At 49.3% G+C, this 26,595-nt stretch overlaps 2 protein-coding genes across 2 annotated transcripts in view; one reads left to right on the top strand and one right to left on the bottom strand.

Annotated features, from left to right (window-relative positions):
- IGSF22 (immunoglobulin superfamily member 22) overlaps window positions 1-18,754 on the top strand; it is a 20,324-nt gene extending 1,570 nt beyond the window's left edge. The window contains exons 4-22 of the mRNA XM_007955752.1: window positions 1,231-1,330; window positions 1,413-1,452; window positions 1,662-1,839; window positions 2,059-2,172; window positions 2,701-2,863; window positions 3,540-3,812; window positions 5,194-5,478; window positions 6,255-6,379; window positions 6,467-6,608; window positions 6,765-7,061; window positions 8,288-8,590; window positions 9,293-9,466; window positions 9,669-9,797; window positions 10,815-11,111; window positions 11,552-11,640; window positions 11,852-12,044; window positions 14,723-15,022; window positions 16,020-16,349; window positions 18,684-18,754. Coding sequence (XP_007953943.1) covers window positions 1,231-1,330; window positions 1,413-1,452; window positions 1,662-1,839; window positions 2,059-2,172; window positions 2,701-2,863; window positions 3,540-3,812; window positions 5,194-5,478; window positions 6,255-6,379; window positions 6,467-6,608; window positions 6,765-7,061; window positions 8,288-8,590; window positions 9,293-9,466; window positions 9,669-9,797; window positions 10,815-11,111; window positions 11,552-11,640; window positions 11,852-12,044; window positions 14,723-15,022; window positions 16,020-16,349; window positions 18,684-18,754 — 3,603 coding nt within the window. The remainder of the gene's footprint in view (window positions 1-1,230; window positions 1,331-1,412; window positions 1,453-1,661; window positions 1,840-2,058; window positions 2,173-2,700; window positions 2,864-3,539; window positions 3,813-5,193; window positions 5,479-6,254; window positions 6,380-6,466; window positions 6,609-6,764; window positions 7,062-8,287; window positions 8,591-9,292; window positions 9,467-9,668; window positions 9,798-10,814; window positions 11,112-11,551; window positions 11,641-11,851; window positions 12,045-14,722; window positions 15,023-16,019; window positions 16,350-18,683) is intronic.
- Window positions 18,755-21,279: 2,525 nt separating this feature from the next.
- Window positions 21,280-24,471, bottom strand: TMEM86A (transmembrane protein 86A). Its single transcript, XM_007955741.2, has 3 exons — window positions 24,451-24,471; window positions 22,092-22,356; window positions 21,280-21,716 (listed from the first exon to the last, which is right to left on the bottom strand). The coding sequence occupies exons 1-3, from the start codon at window positions 24,469-24,471 to the stop codon at window positions 21,280-21,282; spliced, it is 723 nt and encodes a 240-aa protein (XP_007953932.1).
- Between the last annotated feature and the right edge of the window lie 2,124 nt (window positions 24,472-26,595).

The following is a 26,595-nucleotide window of genomic DNA, read 5'->3' as shown; positions in this document are numbered from 1 at the left end:
CAAGCCAGAGAGGTCCAGTTACCGTAAGGCTGTGGAGGCAGAGAACCTCAGCGGGCTGCCTGTACTCTTATGTTCTAGAGGCACAAAGGTGACCCAAGGACAGAGCGGTGGGAATAAAGGCGACCACTGCACTAGAGGCGGGGTGGGATAACTGAATGGCCAAGTCTAGACCTTTGGGAATTGCCAGGAAGCGGAGGACCAAAACTAGGGGCGGGGCAAGGCCTTGATAGGGCTAACCCAGAACCAGGCCCGTCTAAGCGGGACCAATTGAAGAGCTGGGTGTAGGAAAAGGGGCGGGGTAGACCGTGAGCGAGTCAGAAGGAAAGGTGAAGCCAAAGCGGCTAGAAAGGGGCGGGACCACAGTGAACCTAGCGAGCCTGAGATGCGACTGGACGGGGATAATGTGAGGAACCGATTGTAGAGTAGCAATGGGGGTCAGAGGCCCTGAGCTTCTTAGCTGAACCTCCCAGAAGAATCTCACTAAAGCTGGTCCTCCCTAGGCCTAACCAGCTTCTCTGCCACTTCTTGAGAGCTGGGCCTGCTGAGTTGCATTCTCTGGCTCTAGGCCTTTTGGAGAGAGGGAGGGATGGATCAGTGAGAGACCGAAGCCTATAATTACTCGCCCCTGACTGGCTATCCCTTGGTTTCTCTTTGTGAAAGGCAAAAAGCCTCTTCCTTCCCCCACAGACAGGACTTCTTTCCTTCTCCTCCCCAGAGACCCTATGGCTAGTCACACAGCACACACAAGCTGGCCCTTGTCTGTCTGCTGGCCACTCCTCACCTCATTCATTCAGCAGAGGTTGTTCTGAGAGCCATGGCTTCTGAGAGCCCACCAGCCTGTAAACAGACAGGCACCAAGTCGGCTTTAATTCACTACTGACTTCTCAGAGGCCCAGTCCAGTCAGTACCTGCTACAGAGAAGTAGATATGTGTTAAATGAAGGAATACTCAGTCCTGTGCCAGTAACTGCAGATAGAGTTATAACTCAGACAAAGCTTCCAGGAGCTCACAGCCAAGCAGGAGAGTCAGATGGGGCAACATTTTTATTGCTGTGGACTCAATCTACAAACACATACTCACACTGACACACTGACGGCTACCTACTACTTCTCCACACACACACCCAACAATCAGCTCCCCCTCCTCCCAAAAAAAGAAAACTTCGCTTTGTTTCACAAAATCCCCCTGTGGTTCCCTCTCCTTTCCTCCAACGTCCTGACTCTCATCCAGCTGGAGCCACTAACCTCGGATGATTCTGACAACTACATGTGCATCGCAAGCAATGAACATGCAGACGCCATCTACACCGTGTCCTTGCTGGTGACAGAGGGTGAGCCAGCACTCTCCTCCTGCCCTTTCCTCTTACAGGCCAGTTTTCCCCTGTCTGATCCTGTCCCGCTCTCTTTTCTTAGGTCATGATAAAATGGATTTCAAAAAGATGTTGAAGAAGAGGTGAGGCTGGAAGGTCCTTCCCCTGGGGTGCTGGCCCCACTCAACCCCTCAGCCTCTTGAAGGCCTCTCAACAAGGCCCTGAGTTAATTGCTCAGGGTCTAAGAATCCATGGAGTGAGGAGGGCCATCTCAAGGTTGGGAAAGGCTCTTCAAGATTTCTGTCTTCAAGGAGAGACTCTGAGTCCAAGCTTGTTCTCTGCCTCCTCCCAGGGCCCCTCCTGCTCCTAAGAAGAAGGAGAAGAAGGTGACAGATGAGAAAGGAATGCTAGAGATTCTGTCCAAGGTGCCCAAGAAAGACTTTGAGAAGGTCTGCATAGAATATGGTTTTACTGATTTCCGGGGGCTGCTCAGGAAGCTCAAAGAGATGAAGAAAAAAGTAGAGGTGGAGGTCAGTGCCCAGCAGGGAGCAAGTGCATAGTTGGTTTATTTTTCATCCCCTATCATCTCCATCTCCCCTAAATCTTCCAGTTGGTCAACAGGGGGTGCTGCTGTTAAATCATCTTAGCCCTTTCTTCCCAGATCCTTGGAGGCTCCTCCAGGATTAGACACACAACCTGGGTAGGCAGATACCCCTGACACCTACCATTTTATTATCACAATCTCTTAGGCCATCCGGATTCTGAAGCCCTTGGAAGACATAGAGACCAAGATTGACACCACAGTGGTCTTTGACTGTATCATGGAGCTGAGGGACCCCAATATCAAGATGATATGGATCAAGGTGAAGAGACACCTACCCAAGGCTTACCCTGGCAATATCACTTCTCTGCACCCCCTCCCTTCTCAGACCCTCTATTATGCATCAGCTATGGCTTATTTCCATTCTATCAAGAGGATACCTCCTGGTATGATTGAAAGGGTTTGAGAGTCGGGCTCTCTATTCATGGCTTTTAACCAAGGTATTGTGTAATTTGAGACAGTCACTTCCCCTCTCTCTAAGACTTTTTATCTGTAACTGGAAAAAGCTGGATTAGATAGTCCTCAAGGTCACTGAAGGTCTGTGCCTCTAAGAGAAAGCATGAAATAAATTCACACACATTGTTTGGCCTTTGGGGGAATGCAAGGACCCCAGACACCACTGAGCCAGATGATGAAAGTAGAGATATATTAGGGTCCTCTCGTGGTGTCTGAGGAACTTAGAGAGGTGGGCAAGGCACCCTCTAGCTCAGACTGGCTTTTGGAAATAGGGAGCTCTGGAGGTCTCCTCCTAAACCCCTTTATCAATTTTCCTACCTGTTCCATGAGGCAGGGTACTGAACCATTAAGAATCCAGTACTCCCTGGGCAAGTACGATGTGAAGCAGATGGGAACAAAGTATATGCTGGTCATTACCAACGTGAATATGAACGACGCAGGCACCTACAGCCTGTCTGTGGGTGACAAGCGGATGAGTGCACAGCTCACAGTGCTAGGTATGAGTACGGACATTAGCAGGGGAACACAGAGAGGACATGGTCCGGGTCAGGGGGTAGAGATGGCCACCAATGGAGTTCATGGGGTTATGGGAGAGAAAAATGTGGGGCTATGCAAGAAAAGACTGCATGCGAATAGGAATTAATGGAAAGAGAAACATGAGTATGTAATAGAGAGGATTTTGAGATAAGTGCAATAGGGCAGTACAGAAGAGGGGTTAAGGGCACAGACTCTGGAGCCAGACTGCTTAGGTTCAAATGCAAGCTTTTGCCACATATGTGATTTGTGACAAGTGACTTAACTTCTCTTTGCCTCAATTTTCCCATCTGTAAAATGGGAAATAATAGTAGAATCTAGCTCTAAGGTAGCTGTGAGAATTAAATGAGTGAATTTGTGCAAATTGGCTAGAATAGTACCTGGCACGTATCTAAAACTGTATTTTGTTAAGTACTTGGTTAACATCAATGTTGTAGCTAACATTACTGGGGAAGCGGCTGTGTGAACATCATGGGAGGGGCCGCCAAGGAAGACAGGTTCACATAGGAAGGGTACTTTCCCCCAATGTAGACTCCAGAAGGCCAATGACACCTGAGTCCCCAAGCCCCCTTCACTATCCAGCCCTCAGGAAAGACTAGTCTACAACCCAGTGACTTTCTCTCCTACCCTGTCCTGCAGATGAGCCACTTAAGTTCTTGGGAGAGATGAAGCCACTGAAGGTGACAGAGCGCCAGACAGCTGTGTTTGAGATTCGGCTCTCAAAAAAAGTGCCAAACTTTGTGTGGAAGTTCAATGGAAAGGAACTAAAGAGGGATGAGAAGTATGAAATCACAGTATCTGAGGATGGTCTGACCCACACACTTAAGATCAAGGACGCCAGACTCAGCGACAAGGGCGAGTTCTCTGCTGAGGTGGGGGACCTTGTACAGAAGGCCCAGCTCACCATTGACCGTGAGTGGTTGGGTCAAAGCCCGAAGGGTGGGGCTTTATACCATAGCAACCCTCATGTGGGAAGTCATCTATCCATCTGTCCATCCATCCACCCATCTCTTCCTTACGATGCCCTGAGGTAGGTGCTAAACAGGTAAACATGGTCCTCCCCTCCATTAACTCCTAGTCTAGTGAGGGTAAAGCAGATGCAGAAATAGAATTAAAGCAGCAGTTCTCAAGCAAGGAGTCAAGACACATCAGGGTCTTATTATCAGCTAGGAGATCATGGACCAAGAAATTATTGGCTTTTATAACTCTAATAGTATAAATTAGAGCACATCTGTGTAGCTTTTGACTACTTACATTCCAATATTATAGCTAAAGTGGGGAATTGCACATGATGGTGGACACACCAATGAGCATGTCTCATGTGTGACCTGCACCTGGGATCCATGTTACATAATCATCTTTGCTGTGATGGAGGGAGACACAGAGGCCACAGGAACACAAAGAAGTAGTGGCCAAAAATGAGGTGATATCAAAGCTTTAGTAAGAAAAACAAAAACGAGTTTGGCTTTCAGAGAAGGGGGAAAAGGAGAGGACGTTCCCAGTACAGGGAACAGCATGTGCAAAGGCACAGACACTGAGACACTGCAAGTATGGATGGAGCTCCAAGGGGCCATACTAGCTTCCTATGGCTGCCATAACAAATTACTACAAACTGGGTGGCTTAAAACAAGAAAACTTCAGTTTCCTCACAGTTCTGGAAGCCAGAAGTCTGAAATCCAGCAAAGCTGCACTCACTTTAGGGGGCTCTAGAAAAAGACTCCATTCTTACCCTCTTCCAGCTTCTGGTGGCTGTGGCCTCAACACTCCAGTTTCTGCTTCTGTGGTTACAGTAGTGCCTCCTCCACTTCTGTCTGTATAATCTCCCTCTGTCATTGCATTTAGGCCTCATCCAGACAATCCAGGATGATTTCCTCATCTCAGGATCTCAAACTTAATTACTTTAATCTACAAAGAGTCTTTTCCAAATATGGTAGCACCCACTCATACGTTCCAGGCATTAGGACATGGTCGTATTTTTCTAGGGGTCCCCATTTGACTTCAGTAGAGACATTAGCAATACTGACTACAGCCCTGTGAGACAGTAAAAGCTGTTATCCAAATTTACATATGAGGAAACTGAGATTTGTACAGGTAAATGGGTTGTATACAGTTGACTAGCAAGTAAGGGACAGAGCTAGGACTCTGCCAGGTAATTCTATGGGTCATATGTTGCACACAAGCACACTCAACCTCGCAAGCCCTATGTTTTCTGGGGCAGCATGAAGCTTCAGAAAAAAAGTATAGGAGTTTGGGAGCAGGCCCAAGCATCTTTCTGCTGTCTGTCTGTCCTCAGGCATCCCCATCAAATTTGTGAGCACCCTCAAGAATGTGCGTGTGAAAGAGAGGAGTCGTGCATGCCTCGAGTGTGAGATGACATCTAAGGATGTGACACTGTACTGGAAAAAGGATGGGCAGCTGCTGGAGCATGGCACCAAGTATAGCATGAGCCATGAGGGCAAGCGAGCAGAGCTGGTCATTGAGGATGCACAACTCAGTGATGGTGGCGAGTACACTGTGGTGGCCATGCAAGATGGGGACCCCACTGAATACTACAGTACTGCTACAGTCACCGTGGAGGGTACACACCCACCCTGTCAGTCTCCACTGACCAACCCTACCCCTTACCCTGGCCTTCCCCTACTGTGGACACTGATGGGACCCTCTACTGACTCTTAATATGTCATCAGACCATGACCATCCTCTACCTCGCCACTCTGATTACCCCTATCTCCCAAATTCTGACCAAGTCCTGACCATCCTTTTTCTTAGATCTTGGTCACCCCCATCTCCCAACCCTAATTATCCCATATCCCCTGACTTCAACCATCTTTCACTTCCAGACCCTGGACATGCCCCAGCACCCCAATCAGCCCACACCCCTTGACCCTCTTACTCCTTAACCCTGACAATCCCACTGACCCAACAACCATCAACTCCCAATGACCCTGACCATCCCACTGACCAGCATATACACCGCTAACATCCCAACTTCATTAACCACCTGTATCCTCACAATGTATTCCCCTTTTTCAACTGAGCACCCTAAGTCCCCAACTATCAGCTATCTCCTAGTCTTCCTGGTCACCATTTCTCAACACCATTGATTTTCCCCAATCCTCCACTGACCTTTCCCTTGCTCACCATGTACTTGCTCCAGCCCCCATCTCCTCTCACCTTTACCCTATTGACTATCCCCTAATCTCCCAGTGACCATTTCCAAACCTCCTCATCATTGAATGATTTTGAGCAACATGGCATCAGATCATGCCCAAGACTATCACCTTCAGCCTGTTTTCCCATGAGTCCCTTCTACCCCAACACCCTGACCCAGCCCTGGCCTTTCTTTTTCCCCAGAGCGTCTGGCCACGGTGAAAAGCGGGATGTTAGACACCCATGCAGCCACTGGGAGCCCAGCTGAGCTGTGCGTTGTACTGAATGACGAGAAGGTGGAGGGCGTGTGGCTGAAGGATGGCAAGGAGGTCAGAGACAAGGGCCAGGGAAGGGGGTGAAGGAGGAAGCGGTAAACCTGGCCACAACCATGCTCATGCCCATCCCCCACCCCCCAGATCACAGACTTGCCTGGCGTGCAGATCGTGAAGCAGGGGGCAGTGCACAAGCTCATCTTCCCCAACATGGGCCCGGAGCATGAGGGCAAGTACACGTTCAGGGCCAAGGGTGCAGAGAGTGAAGCCTCAGTGTTCATCGCAGGTATGGTCGCTACCCACTGTAGATAAAGCTTACCACTGCTGGCCCCGCCTCCATACCCATGGTTCTTACCCCTCGCTGGTTCTAAGCTTCTTCCCTATCCCCTCAGCAACTCCTCTTTCCTGCTGGGCTACCCTTCCCTGCCTCTCCACCCTGCAGATCCCCCTACCATTGACCCATCTATGCTGGAGGCACTCGCTGCACACCCTGTGACCGTGAAGGTGGGTCACACTGCAAACATCAAGGTGCCCTTCCGGGCAAAGCCGCTGCCCAAAGTGACGTGGTTTAAGGACGGAATGGAGGTGACAGAGGAGGAGCGTGTATCCATGGAGCGTAAGGAAGACCAGGCGCTGCTCACCATCTCAAACTGCGTGCGCGAGGACAGCGGACTCATCCTGCTCAAGCTCAAGAATGACCATGGCTCAGCAACAGCCACCCTGCACCTCAGTGTGCTGGGTGAGGGCAGGGCCCAGCTGAACTGGTTGTAGGCCCCTTGCTGCCCAACTTTCAGGATGAAGGGCAGGCCTGGGAAGGAAACTGGGGATAGAGCTGGAGTTTGGGTTGAAAATGAGACTGGTTTTGCACAGAATCCCACTTCCTAACTAGGTGACTTTGGGCTAGTCAGTTAACCTCAGTTAAGGCTCAGTTTCTCATTTCCAGCAGGAGGATAGTTGTTTGGGTTTTTGTTTTTGTTTTTAGTACTTACTTCAGCTGGCAGTTCAAACCTACCAGCCACTCCTCGGAAGGAAGGTTGGGCAATCTATTTCCGTAGTGATATCACCTCAGGAACCCAAGGAAGGGTTTCTGTGAGTCGGATCCCACTCGATTGCAGTGGGGTGGGGGGGGTCAAGTCAATTTACAACACACAGCAGAGTGCACAGCACATAATAAGCTTTCAAATATGTTACTTAGTATTGTTATTGACTTGGAGATGAGGATATGGTTAGAGGTAAGGTGGGAATGAGGTGAAAAAACTGGGATTTAGAGATGGCAGAGAGGTTGGTTGGAGAGAGTAGTGGGGTTAGAAATGAAATGGGGTATGTTGAAGCTAAGATGAGATTGGAGATAAAATGAAGTTAGAGATAAATGAGGAATGAGGTTAAGTATGGGATTTGGGATGGATGTGAGCATAGAGATGAGGAATTGGCCTTAGTGAGCCCATACTCAACATGTAACACACACACAACAATCACCACTTCCTACATTTGCTCTTCATCAAGCTGTGGGTGGGAAGGTTTGGGCTGTTCAGCAGCATGACTGAGCACCACCACTGTGTCCTCAGTGCTGGGAACATTGAAATGAAGTAGCCTCAGCAGTCCTTCAACCAAAAGAGATGAAAAATGGTACACATGTAATTATAATGTAAAATAGACTGAGATACTAGAAAGTACTGGAGTTCTGGACACTTAGAGGAAGGGGAAATCGTGAGTGGAAGGGAACAAGGAGGATAAGCCAAGGCCGAGACCCCTCAGGTCTTCAGTCCACCATTCCTAGGCAGGTGGAAGGCTCAGAGGATCAAGGATAAATCTCTCTGGGCAAGTCTTAGGAGGAAGAGTGATAGACATAGGGAAGCATGAGGGATCCAGAAAGTTTAGAATCCAGCTATGCCCCAATCTGGCTGGAGAGTGGGAGGAAGTTCTTCTGATGCTTTGCTCCATGCTGAAGCTGTTGTCTGTCCCCAGACCGTCCCAAGCCTCCACAGGGCCCGGTGGAGTTCCTGGAGCTCTCAGGTAGTTGTGTACACATGAAGTGGAAAGCCCCAAAGGACAACGGTGGACGGCCTGTGACACAGTTCATAGTGGAACGGAGGGCAGCCGGCAAGAAGTCCTGGATTAAGATAGGCGAGGTGGACAGCAAAGTCACCAACTTCTCCACCAACAAGGTAGAAGAGGGAAAGGCATACCAGTTCCGTATCCTGGCAGTCAATTCAGAAGGTGTGAGCGACCCACTGGAGACAGACGAAGTATTTGCAGGAAATCCCATCGGTCAGTGAGATAGTCTAGTGCTCAGTGGATGACTTGGGGATGGGTCCTTCAGTCAGTCTGTGGGGAATTCCCCAGTATCATCTCTCTAGCCATCCTTAACACAGACCAATTCAGAGAAGAAAGAACATTCTTTAGGACAGGAATTCTCTTTTCCCAGCCAGATCACAACATAATCCCATGAGTATATCCAGATTATGCATAATTCCAAGCCACTGACTCCCCTGTTCTGTTTCTCCATTCCAGAAATCATCCCAGAATCCAAATGAGAGTGATTTACTTTGGAGATCATCTTAAAACCACTCTAATTTTTTTTTTTTTCCCCCAAAAGAATCCCTTGACAGACTTCTCCATTTTAATTATGATTGCTAATAAGTGACTTGTGACATCCCTCCCAACCAATCTCCACATCTCAGTATGTCAAGACAGTACACTGAGAACTGTGACATTGAAGGTGACACAGGTTGGGAATGTTTTTAAGTCAGTGATTCTCAATCTGTACATTAGAATCACTTGGGATTTTTTTAAAATGCTAATACCTGGGCTCTACCCCAGGCCAATTAGAATATTTAGGGGCAGGGACCAGCCACTATTTGTTATTGTTGTGTTTTTGTTTTTACTTTTAAATGATATCAGTATGGCAGAGTTCTGTATGGTGTGGGCAACTATCTGATTGCATCCTCTCCTACCCTGTGCCCTCCACAGAACCCCCTGGTCTTGTCTCCCAACCTCAAGTGTCTGATGTGACCAAAGAGGCTATGACTATCACATGGAATGCCCCCACCCAGGATGGGGGAGCCCCAGTGCTTGGCTACATTGTGGAGCGGAGAAAGAAAGGCAGTAACCTGTGGGTGCCAGTCAACAAGGACCCCATCCAGGGTGAGTTCCTAGGAACAGAAGCCAAGCAGGGATGGTCAGAGGCTTTGCTGGGTGGGCCCACATACCTCTGGTGCTCTAAATATACTTTCCCACAAACAGCACTTTAGGGGTTTTAATGGTATCCCATGACCACCTCTTCCATGGCCTCTCCCCCCACCCCATGGGCCCCCTTTGCCCATGTCCTCTTGTCTTTTCATTTCAGGCACCAAGTGCACTGTCGATGGGCTCCTGGAGGACACAGAATACGAATTCCGAGTTACAGCTGTGAATAAGGCAGGCCATGGGCAGCCCAGTATGCCGTCCACCTCAGTGGTGGCCAAGGACCCTATCAGTGAGTATGGGGCTGTCAGGCCACACATAGAATGGAATTAACCAATACAAATTAGAAAATTTTCTTCTCTGGCAAAGTCTGACAGGAGGGGGTCACCACTCTCTGGATGCTGCCAGCCTGGTAGAGGGACAGGATTACATATAGCAAAGATGTGGGATGGAAACAGTTTTGATCAAGCTTTGAGTATTTATGCTTAGGTGAGGCATTAAAGGCTTGTTTGAGGACTGGCTGGGGATGTTGGGTAGATGATTGGGAGGGTTTTGAGTTTAGGAGGTGAGGGCAGAGGTGCTTTTTATGTGAAAGGATGTGGTGAGAGAGGGATGGATTAAAGGCTGGAGTTTTGGATATAGAGGGGGTTGAGTGTATAGAGTATATTGAATTTGGAGAGTATTGAATTCAAGAGAGGAGCCCTGGTGACATAGTAGTTAAGTGCTCAACTGGTAATCAAAAGGCCAATGATTTAAATCTCAACAGCTGCTACATGGGAAAAAGATGAGGCAGTCTGCTTCTATAAAAATTTACAGCCTTGGAAACTCTATGGGAGCTCTAATGGTTTAGTGCCAAGGTGTATGATTGCTAACCAGAAGGCTGGTGGTTCAAACCCACCAGCCACTCCTCAGAAGGAAGACTGAGTAATCTGCTTCCATAGAGATACCACCTCAGAAACCCAAGGAGGGGTTGCTATGAGTCGAATTGACTCAACAGCAGTGAGTTTGGTTTTTTTTGGAAACCCTATGGGGCAGTTCTACTCTGTTCTATAGGGTCACTATGAGTAGTAATTGACTCAACAGCAATGGATTTGGGGTTTTTTTGGTTTTAAATTCACGGGAGAAATGTTGAATTGGTGAGAGAAATAAATGTTGGGAGTTGATGAGTGTGTAGGGTACTGAAAATATTGACTGGGAGCTGGAAGTAGAAGTGGTGAAGTTAGAATTCATGGGAACTGAGTGTGGGAAGTGGGCATGGGATTGAGAGAGGGTGACTTTAGGAACTGACTAGATATCTGTGGCACCTCAGAACCCCCAGGTCTGGTGCAGGGCCTGCATGTGTCTGATTCCTCCAACTCCAGCATCTCCTTGGCCTGGCGGGAGCCTCCAGAGGGAGACCCACCCTCTGGCTACATCCTTGAGATGCGGGCTGAAGACACCAAGGAGTGGTCTAAGTGCACAAAGATCCCCATCTCAGGCACCTGCTACACAGTGGGAGGCCTCACTGAGAGGCAGAAATACTTCTTCCGAATCCGGGCTGTGAATGAGGCTGGGGTTGGAAAGCCTGTGGAGTTGGATGAGGGGGTTCGTGCCATGCCACCACCAGGTAAGGATGGAGAGAGGGCTGGGGGTTCAATCCCCAACATCCTGGCTCCAAACCTCCCTTCCTGGGGCTTCATCCTGCAGGGAAGAATCAAATGGTACTGTGATCCATAAAAAATTATCCATACTTGTGCTGCCTGGACAGAACTAGGAGTAAGCCCGTGGGCTCCCCTTCACAAAAATAAATAAATACAATACTTATTTTGTGCCAAATAGTACCCATCACATGCCATTAGATGTCATGGATATTGAAACAAATAAGACACAGTATCTTCCCTGAAGGGACTTAGAAACTAGTAATGGAATCAGGAGAGAAAACAAATAATGGTTCAGTGCTGTGCTAGGTGTCTGTGTGGCCTGTAGTGCATGAAGGAGAGGAGGTTGAGAAGGGCTTTGGAACTAAGAAGCTTAGGCTGAGGCTGTCCTTTCTATCCTCCATCTCAGCTGCCCCAAAATTTGATCTCAGTGCCCGGCTGAAGAGTCATATGGTGGTTCGTGCAGGGACAGCCCTCTGCATCCATGCAGCCTTCTCTGTGAGTCACTCCCTTATCCTGGCCTCCATGTGCCCTTCACATAGCCAAGATGGCCTCTCCCTTTCTGTTGTAACCATTGTAGCCTCTGTCTCTGACCCTGCCTCTTGCCAGGCCTTGGTACTGGGGCTTGGCAGGAGATTCCTCAGGGGAGAGGGCCTGATCCCAGATACATCTGGGTGACCCATGATGCCCATTTTCTGTCACTACCCAGGGCTCACCACCACCCAGTGTGATCTGGCAGAAAGACGGCATCCCCACCAAGGGCCGGGAAACCATCACCAAGGGCAAAAACCACTCCCAGTTCCTCATCAACAGCACCAAGCGCTCTGACTCAGGGGTGTACCGCATCTTGCTCCAGAATGAGTTTGGAGAGGCATACTACGACATTCATGTGCGTGTGGCAGGTACTGACAGTGGACGGAGGCTTTGAGGAAGCATCCCTGCATTCTCTCCAAAAATATATCTCTCCACTGCTGCCTGAGTTCCTACCACTGGAAAGTCACATCTTAGGCAAATGTATAGATACCAAAGGAGCTCTGGTGGTATAATGCCTAAGGCATTTGCTAACCAGAAGGCTGGTGGTTCAAACTCACCAGCTACTCCTCAGAAGGAAGATTGGGCGATTTACTTCCATAGTGATACCACCTCAGAAACCCAAGGAGAGGTCACTATGAGTTGGATCCAACTTGATGGCAGTGAGAGTGGGTGATAGTTACCAAGGTTTGTTAGTGGTTGCCAGCAGCAGGAGGGAGTGGAAAGAGGGTCATTGTTTAGAAAGTATTTGAGTTTCTGGTTATGGTAATGGAGAATTTGGCAATGAGTATTGGTAATGGTTGCACAGCATAATTAATGTAATTGCTATCACTAAATTCTATACATGATAAATGCCAAATTAGCAAATGTCATGTGTGTGTATATATATATGTATATATATATATATATATATATATATATACACATACATATATATATATTTTTTACAACAACAATTAAAAAGAAAGTAGGTCGTGCCTTAAGGTGGTTGTTGTTGTTATTTGCCATTGAGTTGGATCCAACTCATAGTGACTCCTCCTTGGGTTTCTGAGGTGATATCACTATGGAAGTAGATTTCCCAACCTTCCTTCTGAGGAGTGGCTGGTGGGTTTGAACCGTTATGCTACCAGAGCTCCTTAAGGTAGTAAAGCCTTAAGGTAGTAAAGGCTTTTTTAGCACCATCAAGCAAGACTTCATCAGCCATTATCATGGTGGGAGATTTGTTGCCTAGCTTTTTCTCAAACTCCTAAAGCCCTGGAAGGGTTAGACTAGGCTCAAAACCTTATCTGAGTTCCCGTAGTCACATCCAATAGTGAGCTTCGGAGTATATGCAGAGTATGGTTGGCAGAGACAGAGCAGAGAATGGATGAAGAACAAGAGGGACAGATGGAGATAATAAGTATATAAAAAATTAGGGTGATCTCGTAGAGAAGAAAGGACTAGAAGATTTATAATAAAGCCCTAAACCCCTAAGGAAGGAAGGAGTAAACTTTTATTGAACAGTTACCCTATGCAAAACATTTTATCCAATATTCTTATAAAATAGTTACTGTTAGCCCCATTTTGCAAAATGAGGTCATGACTCTCAGAAAAGATGGATAACCTGCCCAAGGTCTCAGGGCAGAGTTGCATTTCAGAAATAGTTCTCATGCAAAGATGCCAGCTGCCTAAGTAGCAAAGAAGAGATTCAGTCTATCCCATATCTACACACCTTTTCTTAACTTTTTATAGTAGTGGTCTCGTATAATATTTGTCCTTTTGTGATTGACAGATTTCATAAGCATAATGTCCTCCAGGTTCATCCATGTTGTTTTGTAGATTCACATTATTCTTTAATGTTGCTTAGTATCATATTGTGTGTATGTACCATAGTTTGTTTATCCATTCATCTGCTGATGGGCACTTAAGCTGTTTCCATCTTTTTCTTATTGTGAGTAATGTTTTGATGAACATGGGTGTGTATGTATCTGTTCATGCCATGGTTCTTATTCCTCTAGGATATATACCTAGTAGTGGGATTGCTGGATCATATGGTATTTCTATTTCCAACTTTTTAAGGAAGTATCATACCACTTTCAACAGTGGTTTTACCATTTTACAGTCACACCAGCAGGGTATGAAGGTTCCAGTCTCTCCACACCCTTGCCAGCACTTGTTTTTTTTTTTTTTTTTTGAACTTTGCTGTTAACGCTGGGGAGATGATAATTCATTGTTGCTTTGATTTGCATCTCTCTAATGGCTAATGAAAGGTGCTCTGGTGGCATAGTGCCTAAAGCATTTGACTGCTAACCAGAAGGCTGGCAGTTCAAACCCACCAGCCACTCCTCGGAAGGAAGGTTGGGCAATCTACCTCCATAGTGATACTGCCTCGGCAACCCAAGGAGGGGTTGCTATGAGTCAGATCTGACTCGATGGCAGTGAGTTTGGTTTTGGAATGGCTAATGATTGTGAGCATTTCTTTATATGTTTGTTAGCCACCTGAATGTCATCTCTGGTAAAGTGTCTGTTCATGTCCTCTGCCCATTTTTTAACTGGATTGTCTTTTTGTTGTTTAAGTGTTAAAGCTTTCTATAAATTTTAGAGAATAGTCCCTTGTCCAATATGTCATTGCCAAAATATTTTCCCAGTCCCCAGGTTTTCTTTTTACTCTGGCAGTCTTTTGATGTGCATAAATGTTTAATTTTTAGGAGGTCATAGTTGTCTAGTTTGTCTTCTGCTGTTTTGCATTTTTAATTATGTTTAATAGTATATTTTTTTTACATGTATTAGGGCCCCTGATTTTGCCCCTATTTTTCCTTTGATGATCTTTATGGTTTTAGGTTTTACATTTAGGTCTTTGATCTATCTTGAGTTAGTTTTTTTATATGGATAGTGTTTCATTTTTGTGCAAATGAATATCCATCCAGTTTTGCCAACACCATTTGCTAGAGAACATGAATATCTCTTTCCCATATCATGGACTTTGGCCCTTTGTCAAAGATCAGCTTTCCATAGGTAGATGGACTTACTTCTGAGTTCTCAATTTTGACTGAGCTTCTGACTGGTCCAGATTTCCCCCGGCCACCAACAAACCTGCAGCTGTTTGAGGAGGTCCCCAACACGGTGACTCTGACCTGGAACCACAGCCCTGATGTGCAGGAAGACAGTGAGGCCCACTATGTCATCATGAAGCGGGACGCCAGCACTGCCACCTGGTTCACTGCTGCCGAGCGCGTCTTCAGCAACAAGTACACGGTGACCGGGTTACTCCCAGGTAGGAAGTACTACTTCCGAGTGGTGGCCCGGAACGAAATCGGTGACAGCGACCCGCTGGACTCCAAGGATACCTGGCTCGTCAACAAGGATAAGAGTGAGTGGGGGCACTTGGAGCTTCAGATTATACTTGGGATCCCTGATGGCAGAGAGGGCATAAGGGTAGCAGGGACACCCAAGATGTCAGAGAAAATCAGAGAACCATTGAGGTGGGAGGGTTAATGTCATGGAAATTGAGAGAGAAGCAAAGCATTGGGAATCCTGTTGTTTTGTCCCATGGAGTGGATTCTGACTCATAGTGACCCTGTAGGACATAGGGTTTCCTAGGCTGTAATCTTTACAGGAGCAGATCACATGTCTTTTCTCCCTTGGAGCTCCTGGTAGGTTCCAACTGCCCACCCTTTGGTTAGCATCAGAGCTCTTAACCATTGCACCACCAGAGCTCCTTCTGGGAGGGCTAGGAGTGGAGAAACCTTGGGATACACTGAAGGGTGGGACTAAGGTAAAGGTGGGAAGATGCCTTTGGGGGCAGGAGTGACATGGGGGTGGGGGTGGAGACACTGAATATTGTGGGTGTGTGGGGGAGCTGATGGATGTGAGGAATAGGGAGGGATTCTAGGGGACGATGCCCTGCAACCCTGAGGGAGGAGGTGAGGGTGGGATGGCATCGGGAAACTCGGAGGGACTATGAGAGTGAGAGGAGACCTTGGAGGATGGGATGACCAGTCAGAGAAACTTGGTGAGGGGTTAAAGACTAGGTAAACAGCTGTGCATCCTCAGGTGGGGGAAGCTGGTGCTGGAATGACGTCAAAGACGCTGGGGTCTTGGAAAGAATAAACCCCCGCAAACCTAGCTGAGGTCATGGAACCCTAGTGTAGGGGAAGGCTCTAGGGGCAAGTAGAGTGTCAGAGCCCACAGAGTTGATGGCGCATGGGAATCTGACTGGACGGATCCAGGTCACTGGGGTTGCGTGTGAGCTGTAGTCTCCCAGAAGCCTTCCAAGTTCTAAGACAGCGGGAGGGGAGGGGGCAGGGCAAAGGGGGAGGCCTGGCCACGCAGCCACAGGGAGCACTCACGGAGCGTCCCCTGCCCAGTTGAAGACCTAAGCGCCAAGCTGAAGCCATTCGAGCAAAAAGATTGGCGCCACGCGCCCCGCTTCTTGACCCCACTCAAGCCGCACAAGGTGCTGCGCGGCCAGGACTGCACCATGACCTGCGCCTTCCTTGGGAACCCGCGGCCCACGGTGACCCTCTACAAGGGGGAGGTCAACATCACGGCCAACTCCAAGTTCTGGTACAACTCTACGAGCGGCGTCTGCACTCTTGTCATCCCCACCTGCACGCTCAAGGACAGCGGCGACTACAGCGTGCTGGTGGAGAACGAGCTGGGCAAAGACCGCAGCACCTGCACACTCACTGTCTATGGTGAGGGCCCTGAACAGGGTCGGGGCCTGGGGAGCAAAATGGCAATTGCGTGGACCAGTGGCAAACTCACTTCACTTGGGTAGCAGCCAGTTTTTAAATTTAATGTGGCTGCCATCAGGTGGTGCAACCCTTCACCACTACCCACTGCCATTCAGTAGGTTCTGACTCATAATGACCCTATAGGAAAGAGTAGAACTGCCCCTTGGGTTTCCAAGGTTGTAAATCTTTAAGGAAGAAGACTGCCTCGTCTTTCTTCCACCAAGCGCTGTTGGGTTCAAATCTCCCACTTTTTCATTAGCAGCCGAATGCTTTAACCACTGCACCACCAGAACTCCTCATGGTGCAAACAATCTCTGAGTACAGTTCTTGCTGCAATCTTTTGTCCCATCCTCTGGATGTGATTTGTTACTGCCTAGAATAAGAGCTCTGGTAGCATAGTGCCTAAAGCACTTGACTGCTAACCAGAAAGCTGGCAGTTCAAACCCACCAGCCACTCCTCGGAAGGAAGGGTTGGGCAATCTACTTCTGTAGTGATACTGCCTTGTAAACCCAAGGAGGGGTCGCTATGAGTCAGGTCTGACTCGACAGCACATAACAACAACAACAAGCCGCTAATGCATGGGATTTTGTGATTCCTTGGTAGGCTATGGTTTGACTACTGAACCCTTGGTGAGCCTAGTCAATGGTTAGTGCCTTTGAGTTATTCTGATTCATAGCCACACCATGTGATGCAGGGGAACTGTCCCAAAAGAGTTTTCTAAGATTACCACAAGTAATCTTTATGGAAGCAGATCAGCAGATCTTTCTTCCACAGAGCCCTGGGTGGGTTCCAATCACCAGCCTTTTTGGTTAGTAGCTGAGCACTTAACCATTGTGCCACCAGGGCTTCTAGACATGCATTTAAAAGATACTGGTGATCAGGCGGGTATCTATGTGTTTACAACATTTTGTAAGAGGTTCTGATGTGCAACCAAGATTAAAGAATAAGGGCAGATGGGAGGCACACATTGGGGAGAACTGAAGGGAACCTTGGTAGAGATACTCCCTCTGCATTGCTCATGAGTGCACACTTGAGAAGAAATATTTTGTTCCTTCCCACACAATTCATCGTCTTCACAGCTAGCAGAGTGAACTTTCTAAATGTAACACTTGCTCCCCCTTGCTTAAATTCTCCCTTAGCTTTCTCATGATAAAATCCCAACCAACAAGGTTCCCCACATCCCTCCAGCTTCATCCTCTGCTAGCCCCCAGCCTAGTACAGTGTGCACAAACCCATACACTGTCTGCACCCCTACCTGAACTTGTGTGGCACTTCATTAGTTGTGGTCTCCATGGTTACAGACCTTGGTTCATCCTGTTACAGGATGTCTTTTCTTAAAATAAGGTCCATGTCCTATTGCTCTGTCTCGTGAGTACTCAGCTAAGTGTCTGGTACTGAGTTGGTGATGCTGCCAGAGTGACTGCTAAATTGAATAACATAACTAGGCCAGGGAAGGCAATGTGGGAGATTATCCAGCTTTCATTCCATAGTTACAGAGATCCCTGACAAGGGAATCCTGTGTCATGGGCCTTGGCTCTATCTCTAGGCTCTACCGCCTTGGGTCTACCAGCTGTGTGACCTTCAGCAAGTCATCTCTCTGAGCCTATTTTCTCATGTTCTTCAGACGGTTGTTGTGAGGCTTAAATGAGATACTGTATGGGTGTGCCTGGCATGGTACCTGGCAAATGTTAAGCTCTGAATAAATGGCAGCTCTTGATCCCACACATTTAGCTGATCTTGGGGAACTGGAACCCATCCCCAGGGTAGGATTCAGGGTCCAGCTCCTGCTTCCTGTGTAGTAACTACAAGGGCAGGAGTTTGGAGATTCCCCTCCCCCGAGCATCACTGCTGTTGATGGGTACCAATTGAGTTCATTCAGATTCATAGTGGCCCCCTGTGACAGAGTAGAACTGCCCCACAGGGTTTGCTAAGCTGTAATCTTTATAGAAGGAGCTCTGGTGTCATAGTGGCTAAAGCACTTGGCTGCTAACCAGAAGGCTGGCGGTTCAAACCCACCAGCCACTCCTCGGAAGGAAAATGGGGCAATCTACTTAGTAGTGATACTGCCTCGGGAACCCAAGGAGGGGTCACTATGAGTCAGGGCCGACTCGACGACACATAACAACAACGACAACAATCTTTATAGAAGCAGATCACTGGGTCTTTCCCCTATGGAGCAGTTGGGTGGGTTCAAACTGCCAACCTTTCAGTTAGCAGCCAAGCACGTAAACCATTTGTGCCACCAGGGGTCCTTCCAGCATCAACACTAACAAATACTTGCTTTGCTTTTTCAGACAAAGATGACAAGTCAATTCTAGCATCAGTCACTGAGAGTCTGCAGAAGAAATCAAAGCACCTTATGTGAGTCCCAGGCTGAGCATCAGGATGATGTGATGGGCTTTTCTGGGCCTGCCCTCTATATGGCCTAGGGTGGGAAGCCCAGTTTACTTGCTGGTGCTTGTCAATGTAAACATGTGATGAAGGGATGGGTCAATAAACTCACAGAGCTCACTCTTGCCTGTTCCTGAGGGTGGTGTACAGCAGGGACCAAGGGGATAGACATGTACATGGGATGGGGATATACTGAGGCCAGGACGGCTGAAAGCCTCACTCAAATTCCATAGGGAATGACCAGCCCCTTCTGCCTGGGCTTTGACTTGTGGTCCCTTCCTCAATCACACTGCACCCTCCCCTCCCCTCAGGGTAAACCTTTTCATCCTTTTCCCCCGTCCTGCTCCCTCCCATGTCTTCACAACAGGTTTGTCTTCAGAGTTTTGAGGTTTAAGAGGATCAGGATCTGGCCTCTTTAATATGTAGGGTTCCCACCATTAGAGAATTAGAGCATCTCAGAGCTTGAAGGGATTGATCATAGAGTTCACTACTTTTCAAACATGTCTTACAGAAGAATCCTTCCTTTAAAAAAAAAAAAAATCTTGTGAAGCTACTGGACTTAAAACAAAGATAGGCCTTTGAGTGCCCTCCCTTCCTTATTCCTTTGCCAACCCCCACCAGGGATCTCTGTAGATACTGATTTATCCAACACCCACCTCGACATGAATCTCCTATATCATATCCCCACAACTATGCAACATTTCCACTAATGGCACATCCACCATCACCCAAGGCTTTCCTTTCCACTTCTGGGTCACGGTACTGCCTGTTAAAATGCAAATGCCCCTGAGTAGAATAACACATTGTTCTGCTAGGTCTTCACATCTAAAGTATGAATCAGCCAATCGAATCCTATTCCTCCCCACTGCTCCACTGAGCGCAGGATCAAGGAGAAAAGCTACTTGAAGGGAATCTGGCTCATTTTGGAGTAGGCAATAAATAGGTTTGGGCAGGGGGGAAGGGAGTGCAGGAGGGAATGGAGGACACTGGACAATTAGGAATCAATAACCGTGCTGGGCATCTGTCATCAAGAGAGTACAGCGAAGACAAATTAGCATACTGGCAAATACTAAAGTCCCCTATCCTCCTAAGGAGCTCTGGTAGCGTAGTGCCTAAGGCACTTGACTGCTAACCAGAAGGCTGGCGGTTCAAACCTTCCAGCCACTCCTCGGAAGGAAGATGGGGCAATCTACTTCTGTAGTGATACTGCTTTGGAAACCCAAGGAGGGGTCGCTATGAGGCGGGTCCGACTCAATGGCACATAACAACAACAACAACCTATCCTCCTGGATTGTATCCTCACCCACACACGTGACCAAGGAAGTGAGACCCACTCCAAACAGCAGTGTCACTACAACCAGGGAGCCAGCCTAGTGCCAAAATGCAATGGCCAGGACTGTGACCCAGGCAATGAGAATAGCCAAGGTCCCTGGCACCATACCTGTCCTCTCCAGGACAGGCACATGCCATACAGGCAAGCAAGCAGGATAGGCTATGGCCTTGGTTTTATTTATTTATTTTTCACATGGGCAGTAGAGGATGGAGTTGCCCCACCCTTGCCTCTCTTGCATTGAATGTGCCTTGGGTCTCGGTGACCCAGAGTGTCATTGGAGTCTCTTCCCCTCACCCTCAGTGCAGGAGGGGTAGGAGGAAAGCATTGAGTGCAGGCTTGGGGGCAGTTCTCTGAGGCAGGCTCAGCACCTCCTTAGACAGCAGGACAGAGACAGCTGGCAGACAAAGACAGACAGGCTGGAACACAGATTACAAACACACACACACACACACACACACATACCAGCCGGTCCCTTCCTTTGGCATGGTTCACCCTAGTCCCAGGGATGGAGTCTAAGGGTATTGGTGTGAGGCCTGAGCTCTGGGCTGGCCTGCGAGGGAGGTGGGACCAACTTAAATCCTTGGTATCCTAAGCTCCCAGGCCAAGGCAGTCTGTTCTCTTGCCTACCCTGGACAAACACCCCTTCACCTTCCCACCCATCCCATAGTGATTGAGATTGTTCAAGTAACAAGGATAGATGAGAGAAAGGGAGACTTCATCCTCATCCAATCTTCCCAACTAGGGGCCTGAGTCATCTCAGCACAGATTTCTCCCCTTTCCCTCAACTCTGTGCAGATCAGAGAGAGTGGGAGTGGGTGAGCCCAGCATTGCACTGGTCCTGGGCATAAGAGATGGAGTCAGAGTCCTCTCCCTAGTAGGGAGAGAGGTTAATAAGCTGAGCACCATCACCATCCTGGGGGTTTTGACAGTCTAGTAAGAGGTACTACACTGGCCCTAGACTGGCTTTTTAGCTTTCAGCCTTGTTCTGGACCACTAGTTCTGCTAGGGAGATCCTCTTCCTGCTCACCCCCTCAAACTTGTCAATGTGCCAGGTGGTACCTGCTGCCCCAGGCTGGCACTGCAGCCATCCTGATCCAGCTCCTTCAGGTTCCCAGGTCCTGAATCCCAGTCCCAGGAGGAGAGAAGGGTGACCAGACCCAGGCCCCTCAGTTGGTCTTGCTCAGTCCATAGTCTTCCACTGGCTCCCGGCTCTCAACAGCAGACAGGGCGATGAGCATCTGGGCAGCATAGTAGGTGGACATGATGAGTGCCCGGGAGTAGGGCACAGGAAAGCAGAACTTGTCGAGGGCGATGGTCATGTCTGAGATGATAAAGAGCAACGCGCCACTGCCAGCTGCCAGCTCAGTCCAGCGCCAGGCTGCCCCAACCAGCTGCAGCCCTGCCATAGCCCGCCAGCCCATGAAGCTGATAAGGGCCACGTAGACCCCCACCAGGTAGGTGAAGGCACCTGAAAGGCCTGGATAGAGGAGGGCATAGCACAGGCCCGACAGCACTGCCATCACCAGTCCTGTCCGCAGGGCCAATGGCCTCATGCCAAAGGCCGAGGCGTAGAGCATGTGGGTCACAGCAAACATCAGCAGACCTGGGAGTGAGAAGGAATGCTGAGGACAGGCTCAGGTGAGTAACCAGGGTAGGGGTGGGGGTGTTTGGGATAACCTAGAAGCTTTGTGGGCAGTAGTAATAGGGTGGAAGGAGACCCACAAAAGTAAAGACAGCTACCCACTATGACCATGACCCTCAGTAACTCCAGAACTGATAACCAGAGCACCTTTAAGGTCACCCCCTGGCAGAGTCCCCCATAATCCCTGACCTCAGCAATCTTCAGATTCCCCATCGTCTGATTCAGAAGAAGCTCATTCACCAAATCCTTGGAACACTCCACACACACACCACCACCCCAGGAGCCTCTAGCTGCCAGCTTCAGGACCCCTCCCAGGCAGCTACTATGGCAACTGACCATGCACAAAGTAGCCCTGATCCTGCCAGATGAGGAAGGCATCACCCACAGCAGAGAAGACAAGTCCTACAAAGATGCGGGTGGCACTGGGGTGGGCCAGCAGGAATCCCAGGCCATGGGCCAGAAGGAAGAGCCAGAGGCAGAAGATGGGCAGGCACTTGATGAGGGCGCTGACCCACGACGGGCTGGATGCAGGCAGCCAGAGCACAAAATACACGCAGGTGGCCTTGAAGAAGGGTACCAGCTTGGGTCCCTCGCTCTTCACCTAGAGGACACAGGATAGAGCAACACTCAGGGCTGGACACCTCTCATGGGGTCTCAGAGCCAGCACCCTCAATCCAAGTATCCACCCAGAGACAGGCCCACCCCACAAACAAGGAGGTTCAATACAAAGAAACCCAGCCAGGTCTGCCCTACCAGCCAGCAGGTGTGGAGAAGGCCATCCCCACCCTCAGCCTCAATTTATTGGAAGGGCTCTACTATTCCTGCTGCCATGTCCATTCTTGGCCCGGGGGCTGAACTGGAATGATCACTCACTGAGCAGCTGACCTTGGGATAATGTCCCCTCCTATTGCCCAAGGCGTCTTCCTCTCCCTCTCCAGGATCCCTTCAGCCCCCCACCCCCACCCCAAACCAGCAGCAGCATTAGCTCCTAGCTGTCTGGAATGGAATGGAGTCAGCGGGAAACCACAGAGACGCCAAGGCTAGCCAACTCGTGACCATCAGCAGTGAGGCCAGGGCACAGGCTTAGGGCCCTGGCAACACCAGGTGAATGCCAGAAATGTGTGAGGATGAGCATTGCCAGCCACCTCCACTCTCATAGGCTCTCCCCAGCTCATCAGTCTGCTCCTCTTCCTCTAGCCCCTTGCCCCAGCCTAAAGGTGTCATCAAGGACAAGAAGGAGATAGGGATGCTAGCTAGAGAAACGGACCCATGAGTTAGGATCAAGAAAACTGTCCCTGAAGCACCAAAGATTTCTCGGATTAGGGGCAGGGGGACAGTCAGTCTCATTTCCCAGAAAACAGAGCAACTCAAGGCACAGCAGACAAAAGAGGCAGGAAGGGGGGGGGGTGGTTCTCCAGGCTTTTGATCAGGAGCCAGCAGACAGGCTGGGAGGAGATGGGGAACTGAGAGGGGGAAGTTAGAGCAGCTGACTTGGGCTCAGACAGATTAGGTTGTGCCCAAGGCTACTGCAGACACTCTCCAAACTGGGGTAGGGAGTTACTGCAGAATATTCTGAACATGGACTAAAGAATCTGTGAATCTCTGAAGCTCCTTTCACTGAGTGTGAATTGGAGCAGCTGGGGTTCTCTGCCATCTCCATTCTGCCCAAAGTGATTATGCCTCTGGCTGGAATGAGCTGTCCATCGCAGGGCTTTGGGGATACACTCATACTCACAGTTCACCCGACACTTGGAGATTAATAAAACTGTGATGAGGGGCATTAGGAAGAGATAGGTGGGTGGGCCTAAAGTCCAAGCCTGCCCTTGCATTTCCAGGGGTGACAAGAGGATGAAGAGATGCCCAAGTCCCTTTCCATGGAGATTTCCCCATCAAGGCAGGCCAGGGCATTAGTATGGCTCAGGAAGGAGGGCATTGGACAACTTGCACAGTCCCCAGGAGCCGCCTGCCAGCCCTTGGGAAGCATCAAGGTACACTCCATCCCCCCTCCCTTTCTGCCATATTTCCTAGAAAGAGAAAATAAGTAGTAGCTGGAGAGGCCTTGACAGGCAGAGAGAACCCAGCACTGGAATAAGAAAGTGGGGAGAGGACACAAAGGTTCAAGTTGGGAAAGTCTGGAGAAGTAGAAGTGCCAGTTGAGAATGTCCCCTTCCCCCACTAGCGCGTAATCAAACTCAGCGGCTCTGCTCTTTAGACCCAGGGCGACCTCGCTCCCCTCCCCGCGCCCCCACGCGTTTTTAAGATAGGGAAGGGGAAGAAACGAATTTGGAACGGATTCCCAGGAGGACCATGTCACCCTCCTGCCTCCTGCCTTCTCCCACGCCCAGCTGTGGTCCACCCACATAGACCCCCATGGTCTGCTGCCGCCCCCTCCCTCTCCTGGGCCACGACCCCGCCGATCCCCGCCAGACGTACAGAGATCAACAAAGTCACGCTTCCGAGTCACGTGCCCACTGTTTTCCTCCCTCCCGCTGGAGGGCGGGGGGCAAGCGGAGGAGGGGCGCCACGGGTCTGCTCAGCGGTGGCCTTGACAGCGCCTGACTCCAGGGGGGGCCGCCGGCCACCGCAAGACCGCTCCCCACCTCTGCCCCCAACGGCTTGGTCTGGCCGCAGCCCAGTCCCCAGGCCGGTGGGTACCAGCTGCGCTGAACACTGACTGGCTCGCTCGCTCACTCACCACAGTGACCGGGGACACCATGGCGGCGGCGGCGGCAGTGGCTGGCACCTGGCTCCGGACAGCAGCCGCCAGGACTCGCCAGCAGCCAGGTGAGGAGGCAACTAAGTAACAAAGCCCGAGGTGACGGACAATGACTCCCGCGGGCCCAGAGCTCTAGGCTGCTGTATCTGAGAATCCTGCAACGTCACGGCAGCTACGGCCAATGCGCCCGCCGGAGCCCCGGGGGGCGGGGCCCAGCTGGCGGTGCCGGCTCCGCCTCCTGCGGTTCTGCTAGGAGAAATGAAGCATCTCCCAGGGGGTAGAGGGCGGGAACCAAGAGGCCCCGCCCCTTCAGGAGACCGTGCCAAAACATCCCGGAACGTGACCGTGACCCCAGCCTCTGGGCTAGGACCAAGTTTGGCTGAGAGACAAACACATTCCTGACCTGACTACACACGGCTACACATAAATTCTGATAACTCCGGGACAAAAGGCAGACAGATACCCTTTAGCCTTTAATCATACAATCCACATGAACACAATTGAAATTAGACTCAAAACCTTCACTGTGTACACACATCCAATTGTACGCACAATGGACACCAGACACACAACCTTCAACATGAAAGAGACACATGTATACACAGATGTGCAGCAGTCCATAAACCCACAATCCCAACATATATACAAATACAAAATCACAGTTACCCTTGGACAGGGAATAGGCAAGTTTACAGACAAACCACAGGTGGATACACATTAAAACATAAAATCAGAGACACATATATGGGCACACAGCAGCCCACAGACTCATAGCCCTAACATGTAAACAAACACGGGCACTCAGTTGCTCTTAGGCACACACTTATCACAACTCAGAAACAAAGCCGTACGCACAGGAGCGCAGCAGTAATGACAGACAGGCAGACCTGAACATGCTTAAGGACCCAAAGGAGTGTGAGCTTTGCCAAAAATACAACTTAAATGGTTTTGATGTTGCTAAAACAGATTGAAAGCACATGGGCACATTTGGAAACATACTTATGTAATCATGGGAATTACATGGGAGACAGGTGGTCAAGAGTACACATCTAGTCCCAGTTTTACCACTTCCATGCTGTGTGATTTGATGAATCACTTCCCTCTTTGGCCTTGATTTCCTCATTATAAGATGAATGGATGATTTCTAAGGTTCCTCCCAATTCCAACATGTTGTGTAAGATGGGGAAGAGCTGCTGATTTCAAGAAAGGTAAGTCTATCATATACACAAACACAGAATCACAATTACCCTTAGACACTGAACAAGACAAACCACAGATGGGCACACATTCTTCCTGGAGGCTTCCTGGAGATGAAGATTTCATGTACATTTTAAAGGATGGACCAATGATCTGCAGTAGCAGGGGAGCAGTTACCTATTGGACTTTGTGAATTGGGGGAGGAGGGTAGGGAGACAGTGTGGCCAGTCCTAATTAGCAGCCATTGAGGAGTTTCTAGTGTCCTAGGATGGTACCACTGAGATCCTGGTGCTGGACCCCAGCCCTATGCTCTCCTGTGACAAAAAAAGCATAGGTCCAGGTCTCCTGGGAGTCCTTCCCCACAATGGGCCTCTGTTTTTTTTTTTTTTTTTTTTCTGTTCCCTACCCAGATTTCCGTAAGCTTGTGCTATAAGCCTGACACCCACTCAGAGGGAGGAGCAGCCTCTTCTAGTGACAGAATTGATAACTGCAGGTTCTGAGCCAAGGACAACAGGTGTGCTGACAACCCACAGCTTTCTGCCATCCCCTCCAATACCCTCCTAGATAGAGCCCCCGTGTACAATGAACTCTGCCTACTTTAATTTCTTTTCAGTCATGGGCTGTCAGAAGGCCCACCTTATCAGATTGGGAGACTTGAATTGCTGCTCCCAGGGTTTTGTCACACACACACACACACACACACACCCCTACAAAGTGTGTTGCCACATCCCTACAAATAGTGTTGCCAGGAAAGAACACTAGTTTGGGAATTAGAAATACTTAATACTAGGAGCTCTGGTAGCATAGTGGCTAAGGCACTTGACTGCTCACCAGATGGCTGGCGGTTCAAACCCATCAGCCACTCCTCGGAAGGAAGGTTGGGCAATCCTACTTCCGTAGTGATACTGCCTCGGAAACCCAAGGAGG

The sequence above is a fragment of the Orycteropus afer genome, unplaced genomic scaffold (assembly GCF_000298275.1).
Source record: "Orycteropus afer afer isolate SDZICR_OR568_19922 unplaced genomic scaffold, OryAfe1.0 scaffold00014, whole genome shotgun sequence".
Lineage (NCBI taxonomy): Eukaryota > Metazoa > Chordata > Mammalia > Tubulidentata > Orycteropodidae > Orycteropus > Orycteropus afer.
The sequence above is the reverse complement of the archived record's forward strand: the minus strand, read 5'-3'. Positions and strand labels throughout refer to the sequence as shown.